The following is a 14,645-nucleotide window of genomic DNA, read 5'->3' on the forward strand; positions in this document are numbered from 1 at the left end:
AGCACTTTGGCACTTAAACCTTTTAATATTGTTAATCTGTGTTTTGAAAGTGTTTGTCTTAATTTGAACATCAACTTGCTGAGATGGAAATTAGCCATCGACTATAATTGCACATATTTACTTATGGAATTATCATTAATATGTATTTTCACTTTAAATAAAGGAAACACATGGACATTTAACATCAATTTTACATTCATTAAAGAGTCTCATTGGCGAGGACAACGATGAGGAATTTAAGATTGTTTCCAACCTTCTTTATTAAAGTGCCAGCTGGCACTCATAACTTTATTTGGCCCCATCTTTTGCAGTCGTACTCAACAAAAAAAGTAAAGATGCTGACTGAGTCACCAACGCATGGGAACGTTTAGTCGGCTGTCTTGGTTGCTTTGTTGGGTCAGCTTCTGTCTCTGGCCATGCTCCCTCCTCCCCAGCGGACATTTTTATTTTATTTTAATCCCCCCCCCCCCCTGTTTACCTGTATGTCATCTTTTTTGTAAGGGGCGCTGGAAGCCGGCAGACCCGTCAGCAATCCTGTTCTGTCTCCCTGTAATGTTTGTCTAATCTTGAATGGGATTGTGCTGAAAATTGTAATTTCTCTCCTGACGGAATAAATAAAGTACTATCTAATCTAATCTAATCTAATCTTAGTTGGGCACTTAGTTACCTGCAATGTTTGACGGCATACAAAACCCCCAAAACTTAAAAAACAAGGTATTACTGTACCTGAACAGGAGTAGTAAAAAGTGGAGCTTATTAGATCGAAATTCTTGGTGTAAAAAACGTTCGCTTTGTGTGCAATACGGGTGTCAAGATAGTGTTTTTGTTATAGTATTTATAAATAATGCAATCATTTAGTTGGCGATATGTGTTAGTGTGCATAGGTGGAAATAGTGGTGTTGTTATTCTTTATCACAGTTTTTTTTACTTTTCATTATGTTGTACTTTTGTTTCTGTATTTCAAATCTGAACCACAACCACATAATCTCCAGTGTGGGATAAATAAAGTCTGTGCTATCCTATATGGAAGCATAGTGCAGTACTCTGACTGCGGGTTTGATCTTTGTTTGACACACATGAAAAACAACCCGTCTACTGAAAATACATATCACGGCCGAAAAAAGAAGTAAAAATAAAAAAAAAGCGGTTTGGATGCTGCCAGCTTCCCGTTTGGAAATTCCCTATTGGGAGTCAAAGCCAACATATGAAAAGGCGCCGGTGGTGACAAACATGGTGCGTTTGAGCATTCAAAATAGGTGCAGGGGTCGAATATTGCTTGAATTAAAAAAAAAATCAAAAAATACTAATATCAGAATCTGCTCGAAAAAGGTTTTGGGGGGAAAAAAAGAGGAAGTGTGGAATCTAATAAGGAGCGAGCGAAAGATACGGCGAGGAAGTGGCGTTAAAAAAGTGCTGTGGCTCCAAATCGTGCAGGAATGTGATGTGTGTGTAATTAAAACCGAAGTAATGAGTGTCCATGTCAGGGTGTGGTGAAAACAGCACACACACACACACACACACACACACACACACACACACACACACACACACACACACACACACACACACACACACACATGCTTATGTGTGTGTGAGTCGTTCCCTCCGCCCCCATCGCTCTTTCAGGTCAAGCAAAGCAAAAACAAGTTAAGCACTCATTTTCTCCCAGCAGCATTAACATAAGGATGACTAAATAATGGACCCCGACTCTCGCTCTTCTGGTTTAAATTACAGACCTCCCCTCTCCCCCTCCATCCCTAACACACCCTCACCAACCTTCAAGCCCCACACTCAAAGAAAAACGATTAATCTTTTTTCTTTTTTTTTTCTTTTTTTGCTCTGAATGTTTTACAGTTCTGTTACACTTATTAGCTGCTGGCAAGACGGAGACTCTTAAATGAAAGCCAAATTGCTTTGGTCATGAGAAAGGAAATGAAAGCTCACTCCGGGGAGAGGCTGCATGTGTGTGTGTGTGTGTGTGTGTGTGTGTGTGTGTGTGTGTGTGTGTGTGAGTGTGTGTGCGCGTGTGTGTAACCTACGAGTGCATGCAGGGACCCGAGATCCTTCCAAGGTGAAATTTCATAAGCTGGCCGCCTGTATGGGATGTCCCTGTGCATGCAGCGTTGTGTGTGTGTGTGTGTGTATGTGTGTGTGTGTGTGTGTGTGTGTATTTGTGAGAAGATATAAGCGCGGCAGCCTAATAGGAACAGTATGCTCATTTTGGAGAGATTAGGAGGGAAGGACGGCTCCGTATCGGGAGACGTGATGCGGATAGGAAGGCCAAAGGCGAGAGGGAGGGAAGGAGGTAGGGAGGACGGCTTGACAGCATGCAAAGGGAGGGGTTGCAAGAGGAAGACGATAGGGAGGAGAGTAAGGTGGATGTAATTATAGCTAAGGGCAATGACAGCGGAGAGCAACAACACGAGCGCAGAAATAATGCACGAAAGAATAACCTCCATAATGGCCAAATAATCCTAATTTGGAAGCCATTTCGGCAGCGCTCCTGATTGTTGACTTGAAGACGTTTTGCTCAGTCAAACAGAATAGACTGGAAAATGTTAAAATAATACAAACATGTAATGCAATACAAAACAACATTCTGTATGTTAAGGTTATAGACCATAAAAAACATATTAAAGTTATGGTCATTTGCATAATTTAAGAAGTATATTTAAAACTGTTCAAATCATAAAATACCTACTAAAAATAGGTCGTTAGGTGCATAAATTCAATTAGACCCTGCAAACCATATTGACTATTGATGGTTTCGATCTTTGTTGTCCTTTACTAGGAGTGCACAACAAATTGGTTCACAACTCAATCGCGATTCTTATTCATCCTGATTCTAAATTTAAATCAAATTTATCAATTTTTTTTTTTTTAATAAAAGGACGTTTTTAGACCATTTCCATGCAGTCAGAAGGAGCTTTTCTAAAATGTACGTTCATTATAACGATCATACTAAATAACACATTGTGTGACTTGTTTTGAATCCAGAATCGTGTTGAATTGAAAATCGATTCCGAAACGAATCATGGCCCCAGGAATTTTAATCGGATCGAATCGTTAGGTTCTGAAAGATTCACATAAAATAATACAAATATCACTTACCAACCATTACTAATCAATAGTAACAACTGAATAAGGTGGGTTTAGATGTACGGAGCCCCATTCATGCAAAATCAAAAGGCACATTATTTTGATACCTTTTGATGCCTGGCTCAAGCACTTGGCGTGAAAACAAGCGTATTTATTGCAGACTGTCTCAAGACCTGTGATTCTCAAACTGTGGTACTTGGGTTCCATTTAGAGGTATGGCAAAGAATCACTTAATCAAACAATTCAAACACAGTGTAACTGTTCAAACTGTGTGTAATGTTATATTAGTTCAAAGATATTGAATATACTACTAAAATAAAACCTCTGCCTTGTCTTAAATGAATACTGAGGCAAACTGTGCTACTGTGTTGGTCATTATGGTGAACTTGGAGAGCCAAGTGTTTAGTAAAGTTAAAAAAAAAGTTTGAGAACCACTGCTCCAGACAATGATGTAATTTCCCATGCCAACAAACCAAGCATGCTCACAAAATTAAGGCTGCACTTTTCAAAATGTGCTAGTTCGGATATGCCGTATACATGTTACCGATTAGCATTAGCTATTTTACATGGCGATTTCAATCCCTCAAAATGTGGTAATGAAAAACTACAGTTAAGATGCACGCAACGATCAAACAGCTGGTGTGTAATAAGTACAATACTTACAGTATCAACTAGGGGCTGTGAATCTTTGGGTGTCCCACGATTCGATTCGATACCGATTCTTTGGGTCACGATTCGATAATATATCGATTTTTCCGATTCGATTCGATTATCGATTCAAAAACGATATTTTTACGATTCAAAAGGATTCCGTAATCATTCAATACACAGGATTTCAGCAGGATCTACCCCAGTCTGGGGTAGATCCTGCATGCTAGCAGAGTAGTAGATTTAAAAAAAAAAAGCTTTTATAATTGTAAAGGACAATGTTTTATCAACTGATTGCAATAATGTAAATTTGTTTTAACTATTAAACAAACCAAAAATATGACTTATTTTATCTTTGTGAAAATATTGGACACAGTGTGTTGTCAAGCTTATGAGATGCGATGCAAGTGTAAGCCACTGTGACACTATTGTTCCTTTTTATTATTTTTATAAATGTCTAATGATAATGTCAGTGAGGGATTTTTAATCACTGCTATGCTGAAATTATAACTAATATTGATACTGTTGTTGATTATATTCATTTTTGTTTCATTCCTTTTGGTTTGTTCTGTGTCGTGTTTGTCTCCTCTCAATTGCTCTGTTTATTGCAGTTCTGAGTGTTGCTGGGTAAGGTTTGGTTTTGGAATTGGATTGGATTGTTATGGTATTGCTGTGTAGTGGTTTGTTGGATTGATTTAAAAAAAAAAAATCGATTTAAAAAAAATTAGAATCGATTCTGAATCGCACAACGTAAACAATTCCATTCGTATTTGAATCGATTTTTTCCCACACCCCTAGTATCAACACTATATAAGGCTCAACAAAAGACAATATTTGCATATTCAGCGAAAGGGCAAAGATTGCTTCCTGACTCCAGCCAACACTGTAAAAATACTTTGATTTTACAGGAAAAAACTTGCAACTTAGTTGCAAACATCTATGAAGATGATAATATTACCACACCTAGTGTGTGTGTGACAATCATCGGTACTTTACTTTACTTACTGTTAAATTTACAAAACAAAACAATACCATTATTCGTGACTGAGCTGTCCAGTTTTTCACTGTAAAATGATATGTTTTTACAGTGCATTATTGTAAATTGAAAAACAGTATCACTTTTATTTTTACAGTTAAAGTCTGGTGACCGAGCTGCCAGTTTTTTGCATACACTACTTCCATCTAACGTCTGCGTGAAAAGACTACGATATGATACTTGCAAATGAGACTCAGGCATGTAAGAAAACACATTGGACGGCACAGTTACAGTTAGTTGTTACAGAAAAAAATGTATTTTATCATTAAATATTGACATTTTTAAACGCATGAACACACTAAAGTACCGAAAATTGGTACCATTGAATGATTCCCAGCTATGGGAATTGGTACAAATGTGAATGGTACTTACGGTGTATACCTGAAGTAAGCCTTTCAGCACAACTGAAGGATTATTGATGGTTCCCCCAATTCTGGTTATTTAGTTTATTTTGAATAGGTAAGATTTGATTGGAAGATAAATGGTAATCTGTAAGGGCAAACACAATGTAAAACAGTTCAAGGGGTGTGTGGTAAGAATCTCCTTGACTGAGTGCAGACAAGTCAAAAGCAGCACAGACCTTGGCTGGAGGGACTTTCCTTGACGTGGAACAGCTCGTGGAGACCGACTCCGTCCTCGTCCCCTCTCAGGCCTTGCTGGTGCAGTTGCAGCTTCCTCAGGCCTTCGTTCTGCTGGTGCCGGGCGGAGCGGGCGTGCTGCACCAGGTTGAGGCGGGCCTTGGTGGAGTAGTCGCACAGCGTGCAGTAATAGACGCACGACTCCGGGCTGTAGGCGCTGTCCAGCTTGTGCAAGTGCTGTTAAAAGGAGGACAAGAGGACGGGAAACGTATTTAGACATGTCCTCAATCATATCAAAGGACATTTGAGGGGAACGTTTGAAAACAAATCATGCCCATATCCGTTACCACTTTATTACCATTAATGTTGTTCATTCTGTTCTGGGCTCCAGTTCATTTCCATAGATCCAAAGCCCAGAAATACCACTTCCCTGGCTTCAAACAAGCCAGCGACGTCAATAGCTCATGTCCCAGTCACTTTTGCCTATTAATCTGCGCCATTAAGACGCTGCTGAAGCAGCCCGACAAAGAGAAAACGACGGCGATAGATTCGTTTGCATTTTACGAAGGCATCATTTAGTGGTTTTAATGTACTTCTGCAAAAGCCATAACATTACATCATAACAAAGACAACAGCTGTCTGGAGGAGGGAAGAAAGGGTTCTGTCTATCATTTTTGGCAATTTTTTTGTGGGGATGCCACCATGGATAAAACATTAGAAAAAAGTGTGATGATAACCAAAGAATTGGCACTTCTCTTCAAAATAGTGTGAATCAGGGCTGGGTGATTGTATAATCGAGAAGAATATCAGTTGTGAGCATATTAAGGCCATCAAACATGGTGGAGATGTCCGTGACAACAGCCACTCAGAGGCTACTTTTTTCCTGCTGCACCCAATACCTCCGAAGCGTGAAAATGAGAGCGGCGTCTGCACAGCTGGCTACTGCTACCAGCATACGTAGCATATTAGCAGTTTGGCCGCTACTAGCGTACTGATATTTTAACTTGATATGATTGGTATTGTTATTAAAGATGATGTGAATTTGCAAGTACAATAGCAATGATGTTATGCAGGCAGCACAAGTAGCATTAGAAAATAGCAATGATCTCATTTTAAAATATCTTCAATATCCACAGAGGGGCAATTTAAATATTTTAAGTCTTGTATGTATGGTTCACTGTGGGTTTTTAAAAACAATATTTTTTAGCATTGTATTTTATTGTTTAAAAACATTTTTAAACATATTTCATGTTCATCTTATTTAATTTGCTTTATCATTTCCTCAGTATATTCATAAAAAATACCTTTTTGCTTATTTAATTTTTAGAAAAGATGCTCTAAAACAAGTAGGTTAAAAACAATATAAACAATGTGGCATGAAAAAAAATAATCGTGTTCACTATTTTTTAGATATAAGTATATTAGAAAAAAGGTTTTGGAATTTAAATAGAACTTTGTAGGTTGTTCTCTTGTTTTTTAGTTTTATTAAACCTCTATGTGTACTAAGATGTTCTGACCAATTATTGGAGATCACAAAAAGACTGTGCCAATCATAATTAAAATATCATTAATACATAATAATAATAATAAATGTCATTAATTAGATATGTCAGACTTCATTAACAGTTGAGGATTTTTACTTTGTTTTAGTTGTATCAAACTTCTATTTATACTTAAGTGTTTTGACATATTACATATTAGAAAAGAAAAAACAACTTATTTATTTTAACTTCTATGTATATATCTAATATTCTTGTTAATGTAATTTTTATGGTTGACGGAGTAAGTCACTATAAATTATTGACAGTGGGGAACATTTTTTTTTTAATTTGGATCAGAAAAATCAACCCCCATAACAATTGAGCAGTTTGTGATTCTTATTTATTACGATTCTGAATTCTTTCCAATTTTTCAAAAATAAAAATAAAATCTATTTCAAATAGTATTTTTATAATGAATAAGATAACAAAAATTAAAATAACTAAATAATAAATTGTGAGAACCGGTTTGATTCGATAATTGGTTTTAAACAAAAACAGCATTCATAAGTACCGAACTGAAACGAATCATGAGTAGAATAACATCCTTAATGTGTTTCAAAGTACTTTTAGATAACCCACAATATATTATAACAATGTTTTGTGGAAAGACATGCTTCAAAAGTCGAACCAGAGGTCGGCAACCCAAAATGTTGAAAGAGCCATATAGGACCAAAAATATCTGGATCAAAAATATGTCAAATACAAGTGATGTGTCTATATTAGCTATATTAGCCTACTATCAAAATTACTACATATTTTGTAAAACATTAGTAAAATGGAGGCTTTTCCAAGAGTGAGATAACTCTTGGAAATTACTGGATTAGAATGGCCAAAAGTATAGATGTGTGTGTCCAAGTTAAAGTAAATGGCAAGCTGTCTTCTTATAATAGATTTAATAAGATCTTTGCAAGCTGGGTAACGTTTGCTGTAGTCTATAACGGCACACAAATAACTATCAGAAATGCAGCTAATATTACATACTGTATAGATAATATGTCAGGAGACATGCTAATATAAATTAAATACACAAAGGACATAAGTAAAAGAAAACAAACTGAGCTCAAATAAACCTACAAACGAGGCATAACGGTCCAATAGGTGTATACAGCTAGCCTAAATAGCATATTAGCATCAATTAGCTTGCAGTCATGCAGTGACCAAAACTTTCTGATTAGCACTCCAACAAGTCAATAACATCAAAACACGCTCAATTTTATGCATTAGTGCACAGCATAAAACATTTGGTGGACAAAATTAGACAAAGAGGGAGTTGCATGAAACACGTCTTTCTGTGGCAACGTCAGATAAAGTTGTACATGTAAACGAACTACAATGAGTTTAAGGACAACTAAAATTAGTGAAAAAAAAACGGCACTCGCCAAATACTATAATCAGTTAAGCATATTTAATTTAACCTTTGGATTTTTAACCATTAAGAAGATTTGTGTCATGTTTGTTCTTCAACAGAAACCATATCAAAACATTTTTCCCCCCTCTATCTTTTTCCATTTTTTAAAAATGTAAAAAGATAGAAAAAGAAAGAGGCATAGCACCACTAGGGTGGCGCTATGCGGCTCTGGAGCCGCGGGTTTGCCAACCCACATCATCATCATATATTTTTATTTGACTTTTTGTGATGCCACTGCACAAGGGCAGGAGTTATAGCACAGAGGAAAAGGGGTAATGATAACCATTGAACATGAAGTGGAACTTTCAAAGGCATCAGGTATGTATCATTTCATATAAACATTATATGTTTGTCTATTTTACCTTTTACATATATATGAATACTTGTTTTTTCTCTATTTTACTATATACATATACATACATATATATATATATATATATATATATATATATATATATATATATATATATATATATATATATATATATATCCATCCATCCATTTACTACCGCTTATTCCCCTTTGGGGTCGCGGGGGGCGCTGGCGCCTATCTCAGCTACAATCGGGCGGAATGCGGAGTACACCCTGGACAAGTCGCCACCTCATCGCAGGGCCAACACAGATAGACAGACAACATTCACACTCACATTCACACACTAGGGCCAATTTAGTGTTGCCAATCAACCTATCCCCAGGTGCATGTCTTTGGAAGTGGGAGGAAGCCGGAGTACCCGGAGGGAACCCACGCATTCACGGGGAGAACATGCAAACTCCACACAGAACGTTCCCGAGCCTGGATTTGAACCCAGGACTGCAGGAACTTCGTATCGTATTGTGAGGCAGACGCACTAACCCCTCTGCCACCGTGAAGCCATATATATATATATATATATATATATATATATATATATATACATACATACATACATACTGTGGATATATAAATATTATATTTTTTCCCTATAAATATATAAATAATATATATTTTCTGTATTTTCGTTTATATATATATATATATATATATATATATATATATATATATATATATATATGTATATATATATATATATATACGTGTGTATAATAGAAATGTTTTATGACAAATTAACTAGGTAGGAAAAGGGTTTTGGAATTGCACTAGAAGTCCACAAGAAGGACTTTGGAGGTTGTTCTGTTGTAAAGAAAAATATCTGTATGTCATTAATTGGATAAGTCCGAGGAGAGGTGCAGACTCAGCACATACAAAAGTCAAAACAAGGCGATGGAAGGAGAATGCTGCTTTTCTGCCCAACATTCACATTGTCCAGCTCCCCACATTGTTGCCAACTGCAGGGGTTTCTCATTCAAACGTGTGCTGTCAGTTTGCAAGCCCTCCACATCGCCACTTGCCCCCTTTAACGGCACCGCGGCCATGCAAAGGCGGCCCCCTACCTCTCAACCCCCCCAGCGCCTGCATGCACAACCTCGCCGACGCGGCAAGGCCGACCCCTCCCTCGCCTACAGCGACCCACCTTGTCCTGTTCTCATACACCCGGTCAAGCCAAGCATATCGAGTGAACCTCTGTTGTTGCTGCCGGGTTAATGAACAATGCACAAAAACAAAAGAGCACGCCAAGCTTTTATTATCTGATCCTCGACGGAGGGAGAAGCGGTGGCGGCTTGCAAATGTTGCATTTCTTTCGTAAAAAGAGCGAATGCATTGATGAAGCATTCTTTAGTTGCATAATCATACAAGGGTGTGTGTGTGGTGTGCTGCTGCAGGTGTGTGAGTGCTAACCTCCCCCCCTTCGCCCTTCTTCATCCATCTTTGACAAACAGGGATTAGCAACATAGCTACAGCTGCTAACACATCTTTTCTCCCCCTTTCTTTCTTTCTTTTGTCGGAAATCTGAGCAGGGTTTTTTTTTTCTCATGAGGGCGGTGGGACGTCCCCTCGCAGTCAGAGGCCCTTTCAAAAGTCCTAAGTTTTAATTAAGTCCGAGTTGTCAGAAGAAAGCTCCCCAAGACCACAGCTCAGGGCCATTAATTACAGCTATCTTTGTTTCTCTGTGAAAGGAGGGCCTCCCTGGCGCTCTTTTTCCCCTCCTCTCTGGGCTTCTTTTCTTCCCGCCGCACATACGTGTGCTTCCGGACGTGCACGTTATACATCACATTGAAAAGTTTATTTCCAACAATATACACCGATACCAATCATCATGTTCCGGCGTGTCATAATCACAGAAAAAAGATATGTAAACCTCTATAGACCCTAAGTCTTTCCTTGTGCCATCAATCTGGCACTTCAGTCTAAAACAGGGGCAGCTACCCGCGGCTCATTAGCGCCACCCTATTGGCTCCATGGAGCATTTTTTAAAAAAGATTGAAAATTGAAAAAGATGGGGGGGAAAAATATAAATATATTTTTTTTTAGTATGTTTTTTGTTTGAGGACAAACATGACACAAACCTTCCCAATTGTTAGAAAGTCCACTGTTTAAAGGGGAACATTATCACCAGACCTATGTAAGCGTCAATATATACCTTAATGTTGCAAAAAAAAGACCATATGTTTTTTCAACCGATTTCCGGACTCTAAAAGGGTGAATTTGCCGATTTAAACGCCTTTCAATTGATAGCCTGTCGAGCGATGACCTTTCACCCGTGACCTCACATCGTGAAGCGACCCACCATTTTCTCAAACACATTACACGCACCAAGTCAAATCGACTCTGTTATTTTCCGTTTTTTGGACTGTTTTCCGGTACCTTGGAGACATCATGCCTCGTCGGTGTGTTGTCGGAGGGTGTAACAAAACGAACAGAGACAGTTTCAAGTTGCACCAGTGGCCAAAAGATGCCAAAGTCCCTCGTTTGTTCTGCACACTGTACCGACGATAGCTATGCTACGACAGAGATGGCAAGAATGTGTGGATATCCTGCAACACTCAAAGCAGATGCATTTCCACTGATAAAGTCAACGAAATTACCAAGGTGAGTTCTGTTGACGTTATTGACTTATGTGGTGTTTGCTAATCAGACATATTTGGTCACGGCATGACTGCAAGCTAATCGATGCTAACATGCTATTTAGGCTAGCTGTATGTACATATTAAATCATTATGCTTCATTTGTAGCTATATTTGCATCCAGCCTTTCCCTCCACCCACATTTAATGCCAAACAAACACATACCAATTGTTGGTTAGAAGGCGATCGCCAAATTCGTCCGCGCTTCCTCCGGGGCCGCTGTCTGTCGTGATATGGGTCAAAAGCTTCAGTTTCTTGTTTAATTTCGTTTTTGGTACCTGTGTCCACGCTCCAACCATCCGTTTCAATACATGCGTAATCTGTTGAATCGCTTACGGCGCTGAAATCAGAGTCTGAATCCGAGCTAGTATCGCTATACCTTTCTGTGCTATCCGCCATGTTTGTTTCTGTGTGGTCACGCTGTGACGTCACAGGATAATGGACGGGTGGATATAACGACGGTTAAAATCAGGCACTTTGAAGCCGTTTTTCGGGATATTGCGTGATGGGTAAAATTTTGAGAAAAACTTTGAAAAATAAAATAAGCCACTGGGAACTGATTTTTATTGGTTTTCACCCTTCAGAAATTGTGATAATGTTCCCCTTTAATGAGTATTTGGTGAACATTGTTTTGTCCTACTAATTTCAGCGGTTCTTGAACTCACCATAGTGTGGACTGTGACGCAACAGTTTGTTTACATGTAAAATATTCCACGCCTTATTTGTCTCATTTTGTCCACCAACAGTTTTATGCTGTGCGTGATGTTATTGACCTGTTGGAGTGCTAATCAGGTTGTGTAGGCTAGCCGTGTGTACATATTGCATCATTATGCCTCGTTTGTAGGTATATTTGAGCTAGTTGAATTTCCTTTACTTATGTCCTCTTTGTATAAAATTTAGTTTTGCATGCCTCATGACACATTATCTGTATGTAATATTGGCTGCATTTCAGATAGTTGTTTGTGTGCCATGTTGTTACAGACCAAATATATACCTTTGGCCAATAAAAGCCAGTAATTTCCAGGAGTTATTTCACCTTCTAAGTAGCCTGGGATTTACTCGTGGTTTTCTAATGTTAAAATGTGTAAAATAAATGCAAAATTTCAACATTTCTGTCAACAAAGATTTGCTTCAGCCTGTGACACATAGTAATTGTGATAGTAGGCTATTAAAGCTAATATAGACACTTCTGCATGTGTTGCCTTCATTATAAGACTTTTATACGGCTTTTCATTTTTTGCGGCTCCAGACAGATGAGTTTTTTGTATTTTTGGCCATTATGGCTCTTTCAACATTTTGGGTTGCCGATCCCTGGTCTAAAACAATGGTACTTTTTGGTTATAGTATTGGTTTGTTTGGAACAACACATCACGCAAATACAGTTTCTCATTGCAAAATGTCCGAAAAGGAGTAGGACGAAGCAGAGCTTCTTTCATTTCATAGGAAATGTTACCACATTTGTTCACATCCTGTACTCGATCCGTAACACAAACACATACATGAGTAAACAATCAACAAAGATCACATTACTAGACAGTTGTGTATGAAATGCTAAATACGTAATAAATGATACATTTTTCATAAAGTTCAACATGTTTTATTATACTTTGTACTTTTTTTTAATCTATTCCATAATTTAATTCCACAAACTGATAAACAAAAGTTGTTAAGTGTTATGCGCGAATACAAATGTTTTAAACAAAATGTTTCCCTAAAGTTTTATCCATCCTCTTTTGTTGAGAAGAATTGTACATTCTTGGGTAGCTCGCAGGTTATAGTTTACTTTAATTTAGCTGTTTGCAAATCCAGAAAATTATTGAATGTTAATATTTTAATTTAATAAATAAAGGGTTTGAATGTTCCCCGTATCCAACATTAGGTATGCATGCATACTTATGTAGTTATTTTCCCATATTTCTACACAATAACTCAGATATGGTAACACTGGCGAGCAGTAGGGAATATAGAGGGATTTCTGGTCCAGAACATATTTTGTTTTGTTCATTATTGACATATTTCTTCCACCCAAGGTTGTACTTTTTTGATTTTTCCTGTTCATTTTTTATCATCTATAATTACATCTAAAAAGGTGATTTATTTTAACCTGTCAATGTCTACTTTTTCTACTTTACTAGGATAGTCTGTTTTTGTCAAACCATTTTACCATGAATCGACTTAAACATGTTGAATAACTTATTCGGGTGTTACCTTTTAGTGGTCAATTGTACGGAATATGTACTGTACTGTGCAATCTATTAATAAAAGTTTCAATCAATCAATCAATCAATCAATCAATCAATCAAGTAAATCGCTTCAATTTATTAATTTCTTCTGCTATCATTTAAATTGGCTTCCGTGTGTTGCAAACAATAGTACTAACATTACATCCATTGAGATTGAACAAGTTTGGTCCCAGTATTGATCCCTGGGGTACGCAACAAGATGTATTTAGCGCTGTGGATGTTTGTTCTCCTATCTTCACATATTGCTTCCTGTTGGTTAAATAGCTTCTTATCCAGTTTAAGACCGACCCTCTGATGCCATTCCATTCTAATTTGTTGATTAGGATACTGTTATTAATTAATACAACTATAATCACTGCAGTGGCACACAGTTTACTATCTATTGCAATGGTATTTTTTCTCCGTTATTTCGATTAACGCCATCAATCTTAAGATGTCTGTATCCGTATTTGTTGACCGCAAAAGGTCCTTTTTCATTCAAAAATCTGTTCAATCTGTTGTTAAACCGTTTTCAGAAAATTGTGGAAGTGACAAAACAGTACTATTGTTTTTAAACTGATGTTTGTTTCCATAATCGGTACAACTTTTGCTATGTTCGTTTTCTTTGGAAATGATAGGTTGCTGATATACATCAATGGTTGTGAAATCTCCTTAATATTTTTTTTTTTTATCGTTTCCATATCAATTATGTTACAATCAGTTGAGGTATTGGATTTACAATGATGCACAGTCCTGATTATTTTCCTTTTCACATTGAGCTGAGATTTCTTTCTATGGTTTCTTTCATTCAAGTCCTCAACTGACCCAGGATCTGGAATTTTTTCTTCCAGATTTAGTCGAATATTTAAAACTTAGTTTTTAAAGTTGTTGAACTACTTCTTTCATATTTTCATTTTTTATGTATTAGTATTGTCTATCCGTGAATGGATAGTATTTAGGGTAATACTTCAAAGCCCCATTTTTAACCATGCTATCTATGAGGCCTCTTGTTGCTTTGTTTTTGTTCCTGTCTTATAATTTGCTGTAATATCCTTTCCTATTTCCTGGCTTTTATATACGTTTTGTACTTATTTTCAGCCTCTATAGGTC

At 37.3% G+C, this 14,645-nt stretch overlaps 1 protein-coding gene across 1 annotated transcript in view; it reads right to left on the reverse strand.

The window, feature by feature from the left end:
• zfhx4 (zinc finger homeobox 4) overlaps nt 1-14,645 on the reverse strand; it is a 178,251-nt gene that overhangs the window by 70,437 nt on the left and 93,169 nt on the right. Inside the window, exon 6 of the mRNA XM_061921984.1 lies at nt 5,364-5,598. Within this exon, the coding sequence (XP_061777968.1) occupies nt 5,364-5,598 (235 nt within the window). The remainder of the gene's footprint in view (nt 1-5,363; nt 5,599-14,645) is intronic.

The sequence above is a fragment of the Nerophis ophidion genome, linkage group LG15 (assembly GCF_033978795.1).
Source record: "Nerophis ophidion isolate RoL-2023_Sa linkage group LG15, RoL_Noph_v1.0, whole genome shotgun sequence".
In the NCBI taxonomy this organism is placed as follows: domain Eukaryota; kingdom Metazoa; phylum Chordata; class Actinopteri; order Syngnathiformes; family Syngnathidae; genus Nerophis; species Nerophis ophidion.